This window comes from Anas acuta, chromosome 1 (genome assembly GCF_963932015.1).
Source record: "Anas acuta chromosome 1, bAnaAcu1.1, whole genome shotgun sequence".
Taxonomy (NCBI): domain Eukaryota; kingdom Metazoa; phylum Chordata; class Aves; order Anseriformes; family Anatidae; genus Anas; species Anas acuta.
In genome coordinates this window covers 179,062,785-179,081,522 of record NC_088979.1, presented here as the reverse complement: position 1 = coordinate 179,081,522, position 18,738 = coordinate 179,062,785, and the positions used below count along the sequence as shown (strand labels likewise).

Genomic DNA, 18,738 nt, shown 5'->3' with positions numbered 1-18,738 from the left:
GATAACCTGCTGTCATCCACTTTCAGTGGGCACTTTCAGGTGACCAGGCTTTCAGCAATAGAAAAAAAAAATAGACAAAATACAGATTTTTTGTAAAAATGTATACTGAGATAAGTATTTTTAAAAGAGAGATTTTCTGGTACACAGGCATAGCAGACATAAAACCGCATGCTCTGGAATTAATAAATTATAGCAGGTTCAATCCATAGTGACTGAGCAATAGTGTTTGCACCTGGCCCGGGCCTGTTATGTGCAGTACACTGTCTTAATGTTTTTGTACACTAAATAGTCACCCACAAGAATTCTTGAAAAAAAAAAAAAAAAATCCCAAAAGCTATCATTTTGATCACTGCAGGATTTTTGTATAGTTATTAAATTCTGTACCAATTAGATGCAGATTTTTGTTCTTGGTTTTACATTGTGCCACTTGATGAAATTCTGAAGTACAGTTTTCAAAACATACAGTACCTTTCAAATATTTCTTTTTCTGTAAAAATGTCTAAATATCCAAAAGGAGAATCCATGAGATATAAATCAGCATCTTTGTACACTGCTCTGAAAAAAAGAAATGGAAATGAAATTAAATTTCACAAATCTTATAAATTTACATCAATATAATTTAAAATGAGTACCTTTATAACTTTGTCTCAAAAAGATTGTTCTATAATATCAATATGGATTCAGAGTTCAACATTTCATGTGCTTATAAGACAGTTTTCAATAAAACATTTCTTTGTTGCAGACTATGTTACAAACTAAATTTTTAGTTAATTTCTGTGCAAAAGAAGCAATATAGCTATTTCTACACAGGCTACTCTAAAGATCTGTTTAACACCTGAATCTGACAGTCTGTCTAGGCATACAATGAATGTATTATGAATTTAATATGTACTCTAATGTCTTCTGAGGCCTGAGTGATACTACACATATGTAAATAAATGCTTGAAAGGATTTAGGTGCTGGGACTTAGTTTTAAAAGTACTTTGAAAAAACTGGTGAGCCAAGACAAGTGTATTAGCAAGCCACAACCTTGCAAGTGTTATCTTAAATGGGACTGTACAATATTTCGAGTTCAGAACATGAAAAATTATTTGTAGCCTTAGTCCCTTAAGTTGCATGTGCCTGGACATGGCTCAGGGAGATCTAAACCTGTGGATAAGAGGGTTTTTTATAGATCAATTCCAACAGCAATTCAAAAAAGGCCCCTTGTCTTCCTCCATCTGCATGAAAATTGTGTTGTGATATGAATCAGGGCGTAATTAGTAAAGAAAATTTGGACAACTGCATTTCGGTACTTTTTAAAGTACCTTATAAATGAGTTTTAAAAACATTATGTTAAACAATGTGAAAATATGTAACCACCAGGATAAACAGCCCTCAATAACAGTAATTATATTAATAAACCAAGCAACTTTATCAAAAAAGCCTCTGTTGCGGTTGATTTCAGTAACCATACATTATGATGAAGTGGCTGCACAACAACAAAAAGTTCGTACTGTTCTTGGCACTTTTTCACCAGTAAAAAGTTTGCAGTTTGTTTCCTGGAATAATAGTAGCACCCCGATTACAGCTATAATTTGTATGGAGGACTTATTAGCCACATATGACTGACTTTAGGGTCCTGGGCCAGTGAGATAACTCAAACCTAGGGCACACACAGTATGTTTTTTCATGGGCCTTTCTTTCTCCCTGTTGCAGCTGCATGCACCGACAGTGCTTCACTAGAAGGCTGCCCTCAGGCAAGCTGCATCTGCTTCTCATGAAAGATGGTTGATGGCACTTCTAGAAGACATTCTGATTTAATATGACTTTGTATAGAATACACCAGACATACAGATGCAGGCTCTTCAAGCAAATATTGTCCAGCTTATTTCCAGTGCAGATGGGTACAACCCAGGGTTGTAATCCTAAATTTTCTCCTCTAGCTTTCATAGGCCTTCATCTGCAGCTCACTGACCTGCACACCTTGATGTATGGTGAGTTTAGACTAGAGCACAAACAAAATTCAAAGCAGATACAACTACTGCCTCTGATACATTCAATTGTTCATAATTATTTAATAGCTGACAATGTATACATAGTATCAATTGTATAACACTCCAGTAAATGAGCTGTGATCATCTGAAAAGAAACAGACAGGATTACTCATAGAATCTGGGATTTATTTCGTGTAAATTTTGGATGAAAATCTGAATGGATTTTGATTGTTTTTTTGTGGTTGTTATTGTTGTTTTGGTGTTCTCTGAAATCTTTGCCTGCTCCTCCCCTTTCTCTCTTGTCTTACCACATAAAACAGAAACAGGCATATCCCTTTTCCTCTCTCACAAATCCACTATTAAGATGCACACTGAGAGCCTCCTTATTTTAATGAATTCATTTTTAGCCTTACACAGGCATGCACATCTTTCATGGGATGCCAGCATGGATAACCATAATTGATTTTACCTCTACCAAGCATTTCTGAGCATGGGAACCAGCCCAACTTGCATTTGGCACAGAAATAAATGGGACCGTTTACAAATTAGAGCTATCATTAGTGGATTTTTGACAACAGCTATGTGAATCAGTAGAAACACAGCTAATTTATAAGAAAAACACCTATGCTATTCTTCTGTATGCCTTCAAAATTATTTACTAACTTTGAAAAGCCCAACAGACAAGGACAAGGCTAAACAATTACTCAGAGGTACCAACTAATGATTGTCTTCCACTCCTTTATATGGAAAAAAAGTCCCCAACTAGTAGAAACACATTTTGAAACGTGGCATTGTTTACATTTTTGTTAATTACAGACAGAAAATATGTAATTAATTGATATAAAGACTGCATTGCATAAGTGACTTAGCAGGAAAAGTTCCTGGAATACTACTTGATTTTGTACATCTGCATGGCAAGTTTTTCTTTGGTACTTAGAAAGCTACACTTGAAGTTCTGAATCTCCCAACAGTGTCTTGCATCAGGAAGGAAAGATTCATCTTCAGCTAAGCCATAGCACGTGTCTAACAGCAAACTTTTAAAATTCAATGAATAAAAATACAGATGTATAATAAATGAAATTGCAGAGTACAACTCAGATTTCTGATAGTAAAATAAAGTTCCTGATACACTTGGGGCATATTTATATAGTAGGACTTAATCCACACGTTTTTAAGTGCTTAGTCCTATCATTTCCCCCATATATGCAACATTGAACATATGAAATATTCAAATAGATAACAAAATACTCACCTTGCTAGTGTGATTCGTGCTCGCTGGCCTCCACTCAGAGTGATTCCACCTTCCCCCAGCACTGTATTATCTTTGTCTGGGAACTTCGAAATATCCTGTTAACAATTTTTATTTATTTTTTTTAACAATCAGACGTATTTTCCATATTCAAGAATCTTAAACTACAAACTCAATGGAGGCATAGTATACGGTACTGAACAGACAGCTTAGAAAGAAGTTTTATAAGAAAAATAAATACACAGGATTGTTTCTTTATTTCTTTCACCTGTTTATGTAATCAGAAATGGTGATTAAACAAAGCATATCATTCTACCTCAAAGAGCAATCTCAAGGCACAAGATCTCAAAAACAAACTTTTGTCATAATTGCTAAATCTCTAAAAGTAAAGAATGTACCTTCATACAATATCAATGGTAACCATTAGAGTTTCCTCTCAAACAACAATGATAAATGCACTTGCTGTTAAAACTAGAGAAAGCAAGAAGCAAAGTCTAGATGTGAATTCATCTAACCTCAAATAAATTTATAGTTCAGACAGTTTCATTAAAAAAACTTGCACAAAATTCCCAGAAGAGTATGCCAGGAATGCTCAAGGTTTGCAAACAGTTTAGGAGCCAAGTTCTACCTTTTAGGCTATAAGTTACTTACGATTTATGATTATGCTAGGAGTGAATCTTTTGCCAGTGATGAAAACAGAGAATACCATTTCGCTCTTAGGTGAGACAGAAAGGGAAGCCAGCAGAGTTCCCTGTGCCTCACTGGCAGAGGTGGCCAGGAGGTTTTTTGAGTAGAAGTAGTTAGCACAGATCCATGCAAACCACAGTAACTCATAGAATTGCCCCAAAGCCAGGGAAGCTGACCCAGGATACCAGAGGGGATGGCACGTACGAAGGGCACGGGCATAGCAGAGATGGCCTCCCACTGCTGCTGGAGGAAGTTGTGCCTTGCCCAACTAGAAAAGTTCTTCTCCAGTGTGAAGTTATAACTGTGACTCAGGCAAAGGAGGGTTTGCTACCTTTCCTTGAGTAAAATGTTGGAAGACTTGCATGAAGCTTTTTTTTGGTAGGCATTACTATGTATGAAATCAGAAAGCCGTTGCCTACCACTTGGTGGGAGAAACAAGCTTAGGTTGCTCTGGAGGTTATCAAAATCTTTGCCCAGTCAGAGAACTAAATTGACTTTTGCTATTAAAACAGTGGTGAAGAGGATGTGGAATAAAATAGAAAAAAGTAGAGGAAAGAGATAAAGTTTCCCCATGGCAAAGTCAGAAAATCTGTCATCATGTCTGCAGCGAGCTAACCCAGGACTCCCATTTTCGGCAGTGGTATCTGCATAAGAAAATCAGTTCCAGCTCTACATATGCAATTTGCATCATTCACAGTGTGTACAGAGAAATGCTGGGACACCAAGACTCACCAGGGCTCGAATGCCAGGCTCACCAGACATCCAGGGCAATGTGATCTAAGCTGAGCAGCTCTCTAGAAGTTAACATTTCATATGAACTCAGATATAATACAATTCTGATCACCTCTACTCAGATTTGGACTGCTTACCATTCTCTGTCGGGCATTGCAGGCCCCTGTGGTTTTCCAGAGCAAATAAATAAATAAAAATCTTGCCAGATAAATGTTTCCTTCTTCCTCCCCTGTAAATTGCCCTGACCTCAGGAACAGAGTGAACAATGCTGCTCAGCCCTGGATCAGTGACAGATTAAAGTCCAGCAGCTCAAAGACTAGAAATTGACTGCCTGATCTGCCAGGAAATGGGAGATTCTCCCAGTTCTCTTATTTGATAATAGCATTTACTTCCTGGCTCAGAGGAGTCTGACCTTAAAATCAAGAAGCTCTTATGTATGGAAAAGCTATTGCAGGTGATTTTCAAATTATTCTAATGTTAACTAGTTACTTCCCTCTTGTAAAAGGAGAGCCACAAAACATCTTTGTTATTAACATGACAGTTAAGGTATTTGCAGACAGAAGGATGCAAAGAATCACGGCAACATTTTGGAAGCAAGATTGTCTGAACATGAAAAAATCATCATCATGAAGCATTTAGAGAGAACATATGAAATTCTGGCATAAAGGTTTTAAGGCATTTATTTGAGACAACCTGCTCAGATCCCTTCTGATTTCACTATGCACACAGAAATCATTATGCATCTGTACATTTGACATTTACCCAATGTCTTCACCTGGACATTAGGATTTCTCTGGTTATGTGTTGAGATATCTAAGCTGATTTCAACAGTTTCCCATTTCTACTAATACTACAGCCTGTAAACGTGCTGGTGCTGTTGCTGGTTCCTGATTCTACTATTTCTTCAAAAAATAAAATCAAAAATACAAAATTTAAAAATAAAAATATAAAAGGGAAGTACTAAACCCAGTATATATCCCCCTGCAAACAAGGTAAAATCCTAGTCCTACTGAAATTAATTTCAGAACTCCAGAACTGTTTAATATGGTGGTTAAATTTTGTCAGATATATTTCTTTGCAGGTGTGTCAGCATGGAATTTTAATCAAACTTTTAATGAGTTCCCCTTCTGTTTTCTTCTACCCTTCACCTCCGGATAATATATGGCATGGAACAGACAAAGAACTTTTCAGGCTGTAATTGCAATAATTAAAAAATGTTTAGCAATTTCTTTCAATGCAGTAAACAGAGTGAAGAATTCCAATAGACGCACAATGCTATTTGTTGGAACGTGCGTTACCTATTGTAAAAAAGTACATAGGGCTTGTCCAAATACATCCTTGCTGTCATTTCATGCAGGAAGTGAAATTAAGCCAGGGACAAACCTAATGTAATGATGCTGAACAGCACAAAATCCAGCATACTAATGAAGCATCTACTAGATTATTTCATCATATCAATTTCTAAATGCTGAAATTGAGAAAATTGTAGTTAAACATTTAGAGAAGAACACTCACACAGATCCCATAGATATTAATTTCTTTTGTGAGGGCTTCTAATATCAGCTAACAAATCTCACACTCAAGGAGAAGGTACTCTTTTTAATGTGTTTGCATTTTTAATGGTGTAAATGTCATATTCACCTACGTCAGCAGCAAATGGCAATAACACCTGTGGACTTAGTAGAGAAGAATATAGTGTAGATAGTTAAAAGTAATATATCTTTTCACAGTAAACAATGAATATGGTCTTGTTAAAAAAAAAAAAAATGGACTTCTTGTGCTTAGAAATTCTCTGTTATCAAAAGCATTTGATAAATTTACATCTTCATGATAATAACACATTTTAGCAACTATTATCATAATAGAGCGTGCCAGAAAATAGTTTCTGAGAAGCAGACCTTTCAATAATCAGTGACTATTGACTTACGGGCTTTATATTTATATGATTTGTATATATTCAAGGCTATGTCAGGAGTTGTAATGGTGTAACGATAGAATATATGTATGCTACTTATGGAGCCCTTGTTTCTTAAAGATGTCTCTTAACATCTTCTGTCTTCTGCTCCCCCAAAAAAGAAAAAGAGCATTTGTGAAACTGATGGAACAGAGCAGTGTTTTTGACTGTCTCCATTTGATCCTCACTAACCATTCCTTCTATTTTACCATTTTTTTCAACAATGCCAATGTCTTTAACATCTCTAACCCTGTCCTTTTCTTCATTGCCATTAATATTTCCCAAGCTTATTTTTGCAGTTTCCCTGGTCATTCTGCTACCTCATTCTCCCCTATCAAAATATTCAATTTTTCTCCTTCTTCTTCCTCCCTTTGTTGGGGAGAAGTTGCATCTGAACACACCTTGCAATTCCCTTTCTGTACTACAGACCATTTGCAATAAATTAGTAGAGAACTACCAAAGGTTTTATTGCATATAAGGACAAATAAAGCCAACTACAAGTTAAGCAGAAGCAGTGCCAAGGGCTTCACACAGGAGCTGCAGTGCTGCTCCACCCGATTTTTTTCTCTTTTCTTATAAGATGAAAATATAACATTTTCTCACTCACAATTATTTCTATGCTTCTAAACAATTGTATTCAACTTGAATATTCCATAGAAACAAAAATGGAATTGGAACAAACTTCTAGATCTGAGTTCAGTGAAATTTTTCAGAAAGTAAACTTGAAATGACAATGTCTCTTTCAGGCAGAAAGTCCACAAGCTATGTCAAATCTCCCAGTACAACTATTGCACCTCAGACAGGACAACCCAAAAGCTGGCTACCTTTATACTTTTTTCATCTTGCACTGATATGGTCCGCTGGCACTGGCAGACTCCTCTAACTGAAATTCTTGTCTGTGGCCCAAAAGCATGGGCAGGTCAGCTGCTAGTGCAGCTGGTTCCCTGGGGGCTCGAAGTAGATAGGCTGGCACAGTTTCCTTTCAGCAAGGGAGCATCTCACTTAGGACAAATCAATACTGACTTGAAGAAGTAAATGGACCAAGTTCAAGCAGTTTATCAGTAATCATAAAAATATGTTTAATGGAGCTACTGTGTTAAGTTCTAAGTTGATATCATTTGGTTAAAAACCTGTTTCAGTCAAGAGAGCTCTCCCTGCCCCTTTCCCTGTATTAGGCACAGAGAAGATTATCTTGGATGCTGTCCTATCTTCTGTGTAACTTCTGGAATCATATTTAATTCACTTACCCTGTGCTTAACCTACCCACATGTTTCAAAATTCTGCTTCTCAGGAATATTTCACCATACAGAAAGCAAGTTTTGCCAGCATTTGTATGAGTTTTGAGTGAGTCTGACATTCTGCTGAAGGTCACAAACTTTTGTGAAAACAAAACTTATGATATTGGATCTTGGACCCCTCATAAATGGTTCAGCTGAAATCTAACAAAAGCCTGAGCTTCAGAGAACATAGGTGGTTAAAGAAAAGTGACATACCTAAATAAAACACAAATTTTAAAAATAATTTCTAATTTGAAATCCTTTAAAGAGATCTGTTTTTCTGGCTTCTGGCCCAGGAAAATGAGGTCTCTGGTATGTTCAAGCTGGTTACCCAAGAGCCAAGATAGGCAAATATACTGAAAATTCTTATCTTTTTAGACTTAATGTTCCCTAGTGAGTCTGAAACACAGAACTTGACATCAAAGCTCTATAACCTCAAAATCTAAAGTTTTGTTGAGACCTGTCTTACTTGCAAGATCATAGCTATTTTGAAAATCAGGACAAACAGAAAGTTACACTTGCTGCAAAATGAACAAGGAATAATTTCTAGTGCACCTTAAAGCAGCTAAAATAAACTCACCTAACAGTGAAGCAAATGTTGGATGAACAGCTTTTTTTTTTTTAGATTTAGAATATATGAAAAAAACTCCTAAATTACACTTTATATCAAGTCCACAACTTCTGTTTCACCAAGAACTGATATTTTACAGCACAATCTTAATTTAAAGATATCAACTGTCTTTAAATTAAAGAAAATTCTTGGCATTTTCTTCCAAGTAACTGACCACATTTCTGGAAGTTTACCCACTTCCAATGAGCTTTTATAATTTTTATAAACAAATGTCTTCTTTTTACTCTAGCATTTTTCTGCCTTTTTTTTTTCCTTTTGTTTTTGTTTTGTTTTATTTAACTATCTGACAATTACTGTCTTTTCCTGTGAGCCAAGAGGTTGGCAGCTTTCAGACATCTTTTTCGTGTATGGACTCAGCTCATCTACTACCTGTATTGAAGACACCTAAGCTACATGTTCTCTCTAAAAAATCAGTGAAAAGATGCAGGAAATTAATTTATGCTGTTTTAGTTGATTACATTAGGATGAGATGAACTTCACTTTGGCATGCCCGTGTCTGTCACCAACTCTGAAGACAGTCCTGGTAACCTGCTTCTTCATGGCTGTCCACACTGCAGGCATCTACATGATTAGGTAACCAAGCTACCTCTTAATATCCGCTTGTAGAGAGTTGCTTACTATGAAGCACTCAGTTCCAGATTTGAGTCCTTATTGTTCCTCTCTTCCGCTTTCTAATGTGTCAATAGCCCTTGTGAACAATGGGCACAAAAACAGAGCACCAAGCACTTCACTCACTGTCTGACTAAAGCTGTCAAACTGCCTCACAACCCCTGCGGATTAGTTCAATTGTGCACATGCATTCAGCTCCAGATTTGATATTCTGTGCAGACTAGTAGGACACCTGCCAAAAAAACAAGCCATCAGCATGGATAAAAGAGTCTGAAGAAGTACAGTGAGATGCAAGTAAGGATATGTGCTTCCATTTCAGAGCATCCTTGTCATTGCAGAGAACTGGTCACACGGGGATGGATGCCATCCTTTGTGCCAAACATACAGGAATAGAAACCAGGGCTTGGCATATTAACAGTCTCTTTCTTTACCTATTCTCTTATGATCTTCACTGAAAAAGTATTCACCACACTCCCTGTAAAAACAACTCAAAAAAGACCGCAGACGTCTTCTGTACTGTTATATGATTTGATTGTGCATAGAAACACTTCCTCTGTTTGCATGCCATGTTAAACATTACATCCACCAGCAGCTGGTGCCTGTCAAATCAGAACATGTGTTTACTTTAAGAGTGGTAGCCTCTTAGAGGCAGTTTGCCATTATGTGTTTATGGCCTCTTCAGTAACCATTGAGGGATCGAATGAACTAACTAGGTGGAAAAACATCTCTTACCTTTCAAAAAAGGCAAAACCAGAAGTCATAAAAGTATAATTTTAAAACAAATGAATTATTGCATCTCTTCAAATGTGATACAGTGCTTGTTTATTTTTAACTATGATGATTATAATGGGCCTACTTCTGCAGTCTTGACTAGAAGAACACATTCTCTTGAGATTATTTTGTTCCATGCTAGCAGCATGCATCCTTGAAAATTCCTGTAATAACCATTCAAAGGCTTTACCTTCTTAACTCAACAAATTACAAAAACAAAAGAAAAATCCACACCCTTTGTATAGTAAGCAATCAATAATGATTTTTCATGCTAAAAATCTGAAAATCAAGCCATGTTCCTTCCACATTTATCCTTCCATCCGTAATGAAGATTTTGCAAACACATTAACTGCTATTACAAAATTCTAGTTTATATTCATGCTATCCCTGCCATGACATTAATATGACCCTTGAGCCTCAATAGAAGTTGCACTTGTGGAATTACTACAAATTTAGTAGCAAGTTTCCATAGACATATAAACTCATCCAGTTCACATCTCCCATGTGTTTTTTGCCATTCAGCAAAGTGAATAAAAAGCAGTGAATTATGCATGATGTTCTCAGTATTAAATTTGTTCATACTTAATTGGACCTTAATTTGAAGTGCTAGTGCTAGTTCATTTTCTCTTTCTAATTGATTTTTATCATGTGTGATGAAAAGTACTTGATAAAAAGGGTAAAACACCTTGTCAAAAAGAGAAAGGTAGCATAAGCTAAGACATCACCAGTTCATCTTATCTTACTTTTCAAGTACCTTTAAGCTTGTCTATGGGGACTGTCTTTTGAAAAAGAGTGAATTCAGATTCTGGCTTCTCTGTTATAGCATGTCAACCTGTGATGTTAAAGGTAATACATTTGTAATAATATCTGTACACTCAGAATTCAACCCATTCAAACAGGTTATTTAAAAAAGCTAATGAGTAAAGAATAAATAATGGGGACTAGTGATCTGTGCTGGACTAGTTTGATCTAGAAGTTGAAAGTCTTCACAAAAGGCTAGCAGTGGAGGAGGAGCAAGCTGCTCCAGACCATATGACTAAGTGCACAGTCCAAATGCTTCTTAAACTCCGACAGGCTTGGTGCCGTGACTACACCCCTGGGGAGCCTGGTTTTGCAAATGATAACTCCTTAGCAAGTCAGCTATGTACCAATCCAAAAAAAAAAAAAAAAAAAAAAAAATCTAGCACTAACCATTCTGAAAATTCTCATGCATCCCCAAACTACTTAAATTACACTTACTTAATATTATTTGCATATCTGCATAGACCTAAAACAAAGTGCAGAGCACCTCGGATGAAGCTTAAGTGTCCCATTCTGCTGATGGGTAAGAACACTGTGTGCCAGGAAGTCTGAAACCTATGTACATGCTATGGCATGACCACCATAGAGTGGTGGTAAAGTGTGGAATTAATGGTAATACCTCTGGTATTTTATTGGCACAAGTGAAGACAAAGGGAAAAACACACTGAATTTAGGAATAGTGCTTACTGCTTTCTCTGGGTCAATTCTTCAGCACACTTCCTCTATAGGGTGAAGGTGGAGATTGAAAAACAAAAGGGACGTTTCATAGGTGTGTTACTACATGATACATGTCCATTCACTTACAGGGTCAAAGGAGATGTCTTTGTCTTCCCCAAAAAAAATAGTTTTTGTGAGCATGGAGCTTGAAAGAAAATCTCAGTCAGTCACTGTTAAGAGCTTTATTTTAACTGACTTTCAACATATGTCCAATAAGGAAATAAACTCTCTTTTATCACTAAACCCTGGTCCACCTTTAAAAGCCCGTGTAAAAGCTAGACTCAGCAACAGTCTTGCATTCAGGTGAATGGTATAAACTATCTAGTAAAGTTGCAGAGAAGAAGGAGAAGTGTACTCCTTTAGGCAAAAATCGTCAGGTATCTCTCCATCATGAAGAAAATACATACAGCCCCAAACCAACAAAGAATTAATCCTTCATGTAATAATAAAACCCAAAAAAATGCACCCTCAGGAGAAACAATGAATTAATATTTGAAATCCATCCTTAAATCTGCTATACTCAGTCCTATTTGGTAACTTGAATGTGAAATTTAGTGAGACTAACAAGCACAATAATAGCAACAAGGTAATGCATTTGGATTGATTCCAAACCATTCTGCCTTCTCTTCAGTCCAACCCAATTTATTCAGGTTCAGTACAGAAGAAAGTATCCTCATAAATATCAAACTTGGTCTCAAATAATGAGCCCTGCTAGGAGGTGAAGCATATTACTCAGCACAGAGCTGCACCAACACAGATCAAAGCTGGCTTGATCGAGCCTGTTTGGAGAACAAAGGAGCTCCAGCTTACCAAGACCAACACACTGAGCTGTCCCACCAACACCGAGACACCAAGCCATCCCACCAACACCAAAGCAACCACATTCTGCTCTAGCAAGGGCCTGGGTTGGAAAACCTCCTTGAGCAAGGACAGTTTCTAATTGCTGCAGTTGGTTCTTGGAGCTTTGGCATTAACTACAGCTCTTAACACTGGAGTTAAGGACTTCTCACTCTAGAAAGCCTGAAACAGAAGTTGCTAATTCTCCTGTCTTCAGAAGCTTTCAAAGAAGATTTCCAGCAAACCACAATCCAAACACAGGCTGAAATGGCCACAAGCATATAAGAACAGATTGCTTTATCACTTAACTATAAACCTGCTCTGAGATAAAATGCAGTAACTTCATCTTACTTTTAAACAGGCTGGCTATTGTTTTCTTGCTTGACTGGCACTAAGGAAAATGTTTCACTGTGTGGTCTAAAGAAAGATCCTATTCAGCACAGTTAAATATTTATTGTTTTCATCTACATGTTACTGACAGAATGTCTGATCTTATGACACAGCACCAAGTGTGGAAAGGTATAAAATGCTGGATCCTTTTATATCTTTCAATGTGAAAAGGTGTCCTTTCCTACACTACTCTATGGCAACATCAGACAAACACAAGGACATTCCAACGTCATTGCATTATGGACTGCATGGTATGTAAAAATTGGTCCTGCAATAATTTCCAGAGTGAAAATGTTCAGCATGCACACACAAAAAAAGCTACTAGTTCAGTTAAAATTTTCCTCTAAATAATTCAGGTTTGTGGCACAGCATTCTAAATACCGTCAGAACATTTTTAAGACATGAAAGAAAAGAGGAATACAGGTTAATTTCTCAAACTTGTAAAGAAATTAGCATTACCTATGGGAAGTAATGTACACACACACACACATATATAAATATATGAGAAAAATGTAGAAACAATACTTTTTAGCTCATTTATTCAATATTATCAGGTTTACTTAGGTTTTTAGCCAAGGAAGACTAAGAATGCAGTCACCTTATAATTGCTGAGCCAGTTTATTTAACTCCCAGAATTAACACTGTCAGTGTATCTCTGAAGGAGCTGGCAATGGGCTGACTTGGAGTTCTACAACCTCTGAATGCTAGGATGAGTTCCTTAAACCTTAGAAATGTCTTGCTTACTTAAAATTGCACTCCCTGATTTATTTATTTTTTCACTTTAGTCTTAAGATTCCTAGATGACTGACCTCTTCCAGTTGGCAGGCTCTGATGACACTCTTGTATCGGTATTCATCATAGGATACACCAAAAATTATGTTGTCTTTTATTGTTCCAGGCATGATCCAGGAGACTTGAGGTGAAAAGGATATCCTTCCACTGTGTTTAATTTTACCCTGAGAAGGCTCCAATTCTCCCATTATCAACATCAGAAGAGAAGTCTGAAAAAAATATATTAATGGTTAATACAGCAGAGATCTGTACAACCATAATAAATGCTAAACAAAAGGGGAGTCACTCTACTAAACTAAAATAATAGGATGGTACTTTTGTTCTGTAAAGAGTGTCCCTACAACCATTAATTTAGTATAAGCAGCAATTAGTGGAGATTTTTATGACATGTATGTCTGAAAGGTCCCTGAAGTGAGAGAAACTTCATTCACTGAACAAGAAAAACTGATGCCCTGTAAACAAGGCATGCTGCCACAAAAGCATGTATTTTTAATTAAAATTGTATCATTTTTGCAAGGTAAAAATGTGAGTATCTGTAAGAGACATACAGACATCAGGTATTACAAGTATTCTGGTGAAAATTTTTAACATCAGTAGGTATTCGCTTGTTCTTTGTACAACACTATTCATGTTTACAATCTTTCTGGTGTTTATAAGCCTTTTATCTGAATTGCCCTGAAAAGTGCAATTTCTCTGTCTGTGGATTTAATTGCTCACAAACTGCTCAGTGTGATCTGAAGTTTCCTCTGTGACTGTTAACTCATTTACGTGAATACATGACCTAAGCATATTTACTATTTCCCTTCATAAAAGAATTGATTGCAATTTCAGTACTGACATGTTATAATTTCAAAGTTAATCAGTAGCTTCTAGTAACCTTGTCACACATCACTAGCTACTAGATCAAAGAACAGAGTTGAGAAATACAAGGAAAAAATATGTTACAAAGGCATTCCAATGGTGTTCTTATCACTAGTAAACAGTCAACAAAGCCGGGACGTAACAGCCAAAGATCTAAAAATCTATCCAAGTCACAACTTTATCTTCTCAACCCCAGAGATCCTTTAACCTGACAGGTTGTACAATATGCAGGGGTGTCTCACAAGATGTCTTTCCGTCATACCAGAATCTAAATTTTCCAAAAAGCTGAGTAAGAAATTTTGGTCTTGCAAAGGCTAATTGCTTAGTATGTTTTGCACACTGGATGTTTAAAATGGACAGCCTCTCGTTCTCAGTCTGTTGTTCTTTTGTATTGGTGTCCTTTCTGACAAATATTAAAGCATTGACCATATTTAATTTGATGGGTCCTTTGCCATTGAGTTCAACAGACCAAAGATTACATGTGGAATTACAGAATCACACAATGATTAAGGTCAGAAAGGATCTCTCGAGGTCATCTTGTCCAAATCCCCCTGCTCAAGTAGGGATGCCTAGAACAGGTTACCCAGGATCTCCATGGTTTGAGATTCCACACCCAAAAGAGTCCAAATCAATGAAAGTAAAGGGAATCAGAATACGTTCACTGATAATTTGTTAAGTAGGAAATGAAAAGTTGCCAAATGCATAATGAATGTTTGTTTTGACTTTCACTTCTTCTCAGAAGACTCACTGAAACTGAAATACCTGTCTAATTCCTTGCAGTTCAAAGTGAATATGAATATCAAAATTCAACCAATTTCATAGTAAAAAGGTTAATTGGATGTGTTATCTGCAAACTAAATGCACTGATAACATTTTCCAGTTCTAAAATGATGATTATCTAAACCACAACTTTTCTCAGAAGACCAACACTGAACAGCACCTCCACAGACTTATACCACAGGCTTTCATGTAGGTCTGAGAGGGTGTATCCAAGCTATACATTGTAGGAAGTGGAGCCCATATGACCAGGTGTGCCCCATATCTGGGGTATGCATTGTAGTTACCAGACTAATCAGTGTTAAGCTTTATACATTTTTTTAGTTTTGTAAGTTAAATTGTTATTTCCTTACTAAGTCTGTATCCTTGTACGTTAAAAAAAAAAAAAAAAATCCAGCAAACTCTTTCTCGTGTTGGCCATAGAGATAAATTTAAATGAGTATGGGACATTTTATTGAAACATGTTTTATTCATACTTTTTCTTGCAGCTACCAATACCATTATATTATTCCTTAAAATTGATATGACTTTTGTTGAAAAAACAGAAATAGAAATACCTTGCCTGCTCCAGTAGATCCAGAAACAGCTAATAGCTCTCCCTTCTCAATCTTGAAATTTATATCCTGAAGAACAGGAGATGCATGAAGGGGAAAATTGCTGAAGAAGAGATTGTTGTCATTGCTAGGACCTTTGCTGTTGTTGTTTTCCTGTTTTGCTTTTACAAAGAGCTCTCCAATTCCCTGCAACATATATATTTGTGTGTTTGTATGTACATAAAAAATGAATAGGACATGCATATGCAGAAATTTATATCCTACTATAGACTTACAAAGACTTGCGAACTTACTTTGTTGACATTACTTTTCCTATCCATAACCCATCTATTAAATTCTTAAAATAATATCTATTTTAATGTATGTATTGTATTTGCTCCTAAATTTGTAGACATAAACAAAATACTCCTATAATTGAACTGCTTTCTAATGTTTATAACTTGTTGGAGCTTGATTTTGTTTCCAGGCTGGTTTAAATCTAAAATAACTTACACGCCTTAACATTTACTAAAAAGCCTCTTTCAAAGTCTCTCAGATGTGGATAATTTGATATTATGCATTCATTACTTGCCACATATTCCTTGCCTGCTGTTAGCTGAAGGCAGTTAAACTGAAGGTGTGCAGTCTGCTGTTTTTAGAGAATGCTAAGGCAAATATCAGTAAAAACAAAACAAAACAAAAATTAAACTGTACTCTACATGTGAATTTATTTTAGGTGAAAGTACTGACCTCATCCCAAAAAGCTGTTACTTTGTCTACTTCAACCCCAGTCGTTGTTAGATTATACTCGAGGGCTTTATATTCTTCTTTTAGCAAGAAATCCTAGAAAGACAACAAAAGCAGATTACAGGAAATGGAAAGGGATGACAGGTGTATCACGCAAAGCAGCACAGACTTGCCTGTGCTAGTTAATATTTCTGAAAGAGTTATTGCATTCTAGTGTTTTCAAGTGAGGCATAAATGCATCTCATACAGTGTCTTTCAGATGCAGAAGAAAATGGTTTCTGAAGCTTCCATTTCTTACATTGTTAGTGAAAATACAACGATGAATGTATTTGGTTCTGGTTTGGAAAGAATATAAAAACTTGGCATTTCATTTGATTTCAGGACTTGCATTGGGCAGCCTTAGCCCTCCAACCTTAATCTTTTTCAAATAACTTCTTTGTTTCTGGAGTAGGACATGGAAGGTTACACTCTGGTAGGCAGCGAAACAAAGCAGCTACATGCTGCTAACTCACTATTCCAAAACAGAAAGAGTTTAAATGAATTAGAATTATGTCTCAATCAGCACAAAAGGCAGATAGTAATCCTGGCTAGGGCAGCACTGAAGTAGTGTCATTTCAAAGGACAGAAGTCGGCAACACTATACTTGTTTATATTCTGGGATTATATAAGAAGAAGGAAGTGTAAATCCATGATAATGAAGGAAAACTAACTTTTCTATTCCATGATTTTCTTAAGGTTATGCAGTCTGTAAGTACCATCTCCTCTAAATTGCCTTTTAAAGTTAGCTGAGACCAAGAAGGTCTACTGGGGCAACAGTGGGCAAACTAAGGGAAAATGGTAAGGGGGAAAAAACAGTTCTCTACAATAAACCTGAAAGTTTCCCAATGAGCACAAGCAGAAGTGAAAAAGCAAATGATTGAAAGGACAGGTACCAAAAAATAAATAAATAAATAAATAAATAAAAAGAAAGGCAAAACACACACAGTGCAAAAGAAAGAAATGGTTAGATAGGTTTTTATAACAAAGGCTGTGGGGTCATCCAGTGGAGTTGCTGGAGCAGTGATAGTGTGAGAAAACATGTTGATCCATAAGGACTTCAAGGTCTAAAATATATGATGCAGCCACATGGCAAATACAATAACCCTGGGGACTGGTCCAACCTCTCTAACCTGATGAGGAAATTAATTCAGAGAAATGTATGTGTGGTTTATTATTTCTGTTTATATCTGCATATTTCCTGTGACAAGTGAAGAACATCTGTGTTTTGGGATTCTGTGAAGTATATTGGGTCTATATTCAACCTATCACAAAGAGATTATTATTTACAAATTCTAGAGCAGCCTCATAGCTAGTATCCCCAGAGGCAAGTGGCCAGCAAAGTGGTATGATAACTGGGCTTGCCAATTCTCTGAAAGGGCATAGGATATACTCTTCCAGGAAATAAGAGAGACAGGATGCCTCCACAAACACCTAGGGAATCTATCAAGACAAGGGCTGTGTAAATTGGGATCCAGCAAGGCTTCCTTCTGAATGTCAGATAGACAGGCTTATGGTTAAACTTTTGAAATTTCTGCTCAGTTAAAAATCAGAAATACCAGAAGAATCTAATATATACTCCTTATTCTATGTTAAGGTTCAGATTTCTGATTAAGGTCTTTAAGTAATGTATTTGGTATTCTTTATCGTGCTAAAAATAATAAAATTATATTTTACTGAAAAACATCTACACATATTTTTTAAAACCCTAATATTTTAAGGGAAAATAGAACAAGAATTCTTCCTCTTAGGATTGATTTGAAAACAGCAGGTAAAAAAGACAGAGTTCATGAGTATTTGCTCTGAGATGACTCTGCCTCTCATGCTGGTTTATGAGCAATTGATCTTGGTAGGTAAGGTAGGTAATAATTAGAAGACCGGTACCTTAATTATGTTTAGCACTCATAATGAATGAGATGCACATTTGCATAAGATGTACAATCTCCTGCTGTTCTTGCCACTAATAGCTACAAAAAGTAAGGTTTGTGATTGCAGCTACTGGAAGCTGTGCTATATAAAACACATACTAATTTTGTACTTCCTTTTCTGAAGGAAATACATCTCTTAAGCACCACAAATGTTGGTATATTTTTATTAAGTTTGCTATTCTGCAATGAAAAAAAAAAAAACAAAAAAAAAACTCTTCTGTTTCAAAGTAAGTAGCCTGCAGGTAGCATAAGACTCCCATGGTTATGCTGCCTGGGGAACCATATAACAATATCAAGATTTATAATGACATTTCATGGTGTATAATCAAAGCAATATATAGTATATTCGGAAAGTCTGCACAAATGCTGTGCGCTTTTGTTGATCAACTGACAAGATAACATGCTATAAAGAATTAGCTTACGTATTTGGGAA

At 36.3% G+C, this 18,738-nt stretch overlaps 1 protein-coding gene across 5 annotated transcripts in view; it reads right to left on the bottom strand.

Moving 5' to 3' along the window:
• The window catches only part of CFTR (CF transmembrane conductance regulator), an 84,215-nt gene that overhangs the window by 40,196 nt on the left and 25,281 nt on the right, over window positions 1-18,738 (bottom strand). For all 5 annotated transcript variants that reach the window (XM_068669549.1, XM_068669551.1, XM_068669552.1 and 2 more), the window contains 5 exons: window positions 16,345-16,437; window positions 15,619-15,801; window positions 13,441-13,632; window positions 3,229-3,323; window positions 469-555 (listed from right to left, as the gene is read on the bottom strand). In XM_068669549.1, the coding sequence (XP_068525650.1) occupies window positions 469-555; window positions 3,229-3,323; window positions 13,441-13,632; window positions 15,619-15,801; window positions 16,345-16,437 (650 nt within the window). The remainder of the gene's footprint in view (window positions 1-468; window positions 556-3,228; window positions 3,324-13,440; window positions 13,633-15,618; window positions 15,802-16,344; window positions 16,438-18,738) is intronic.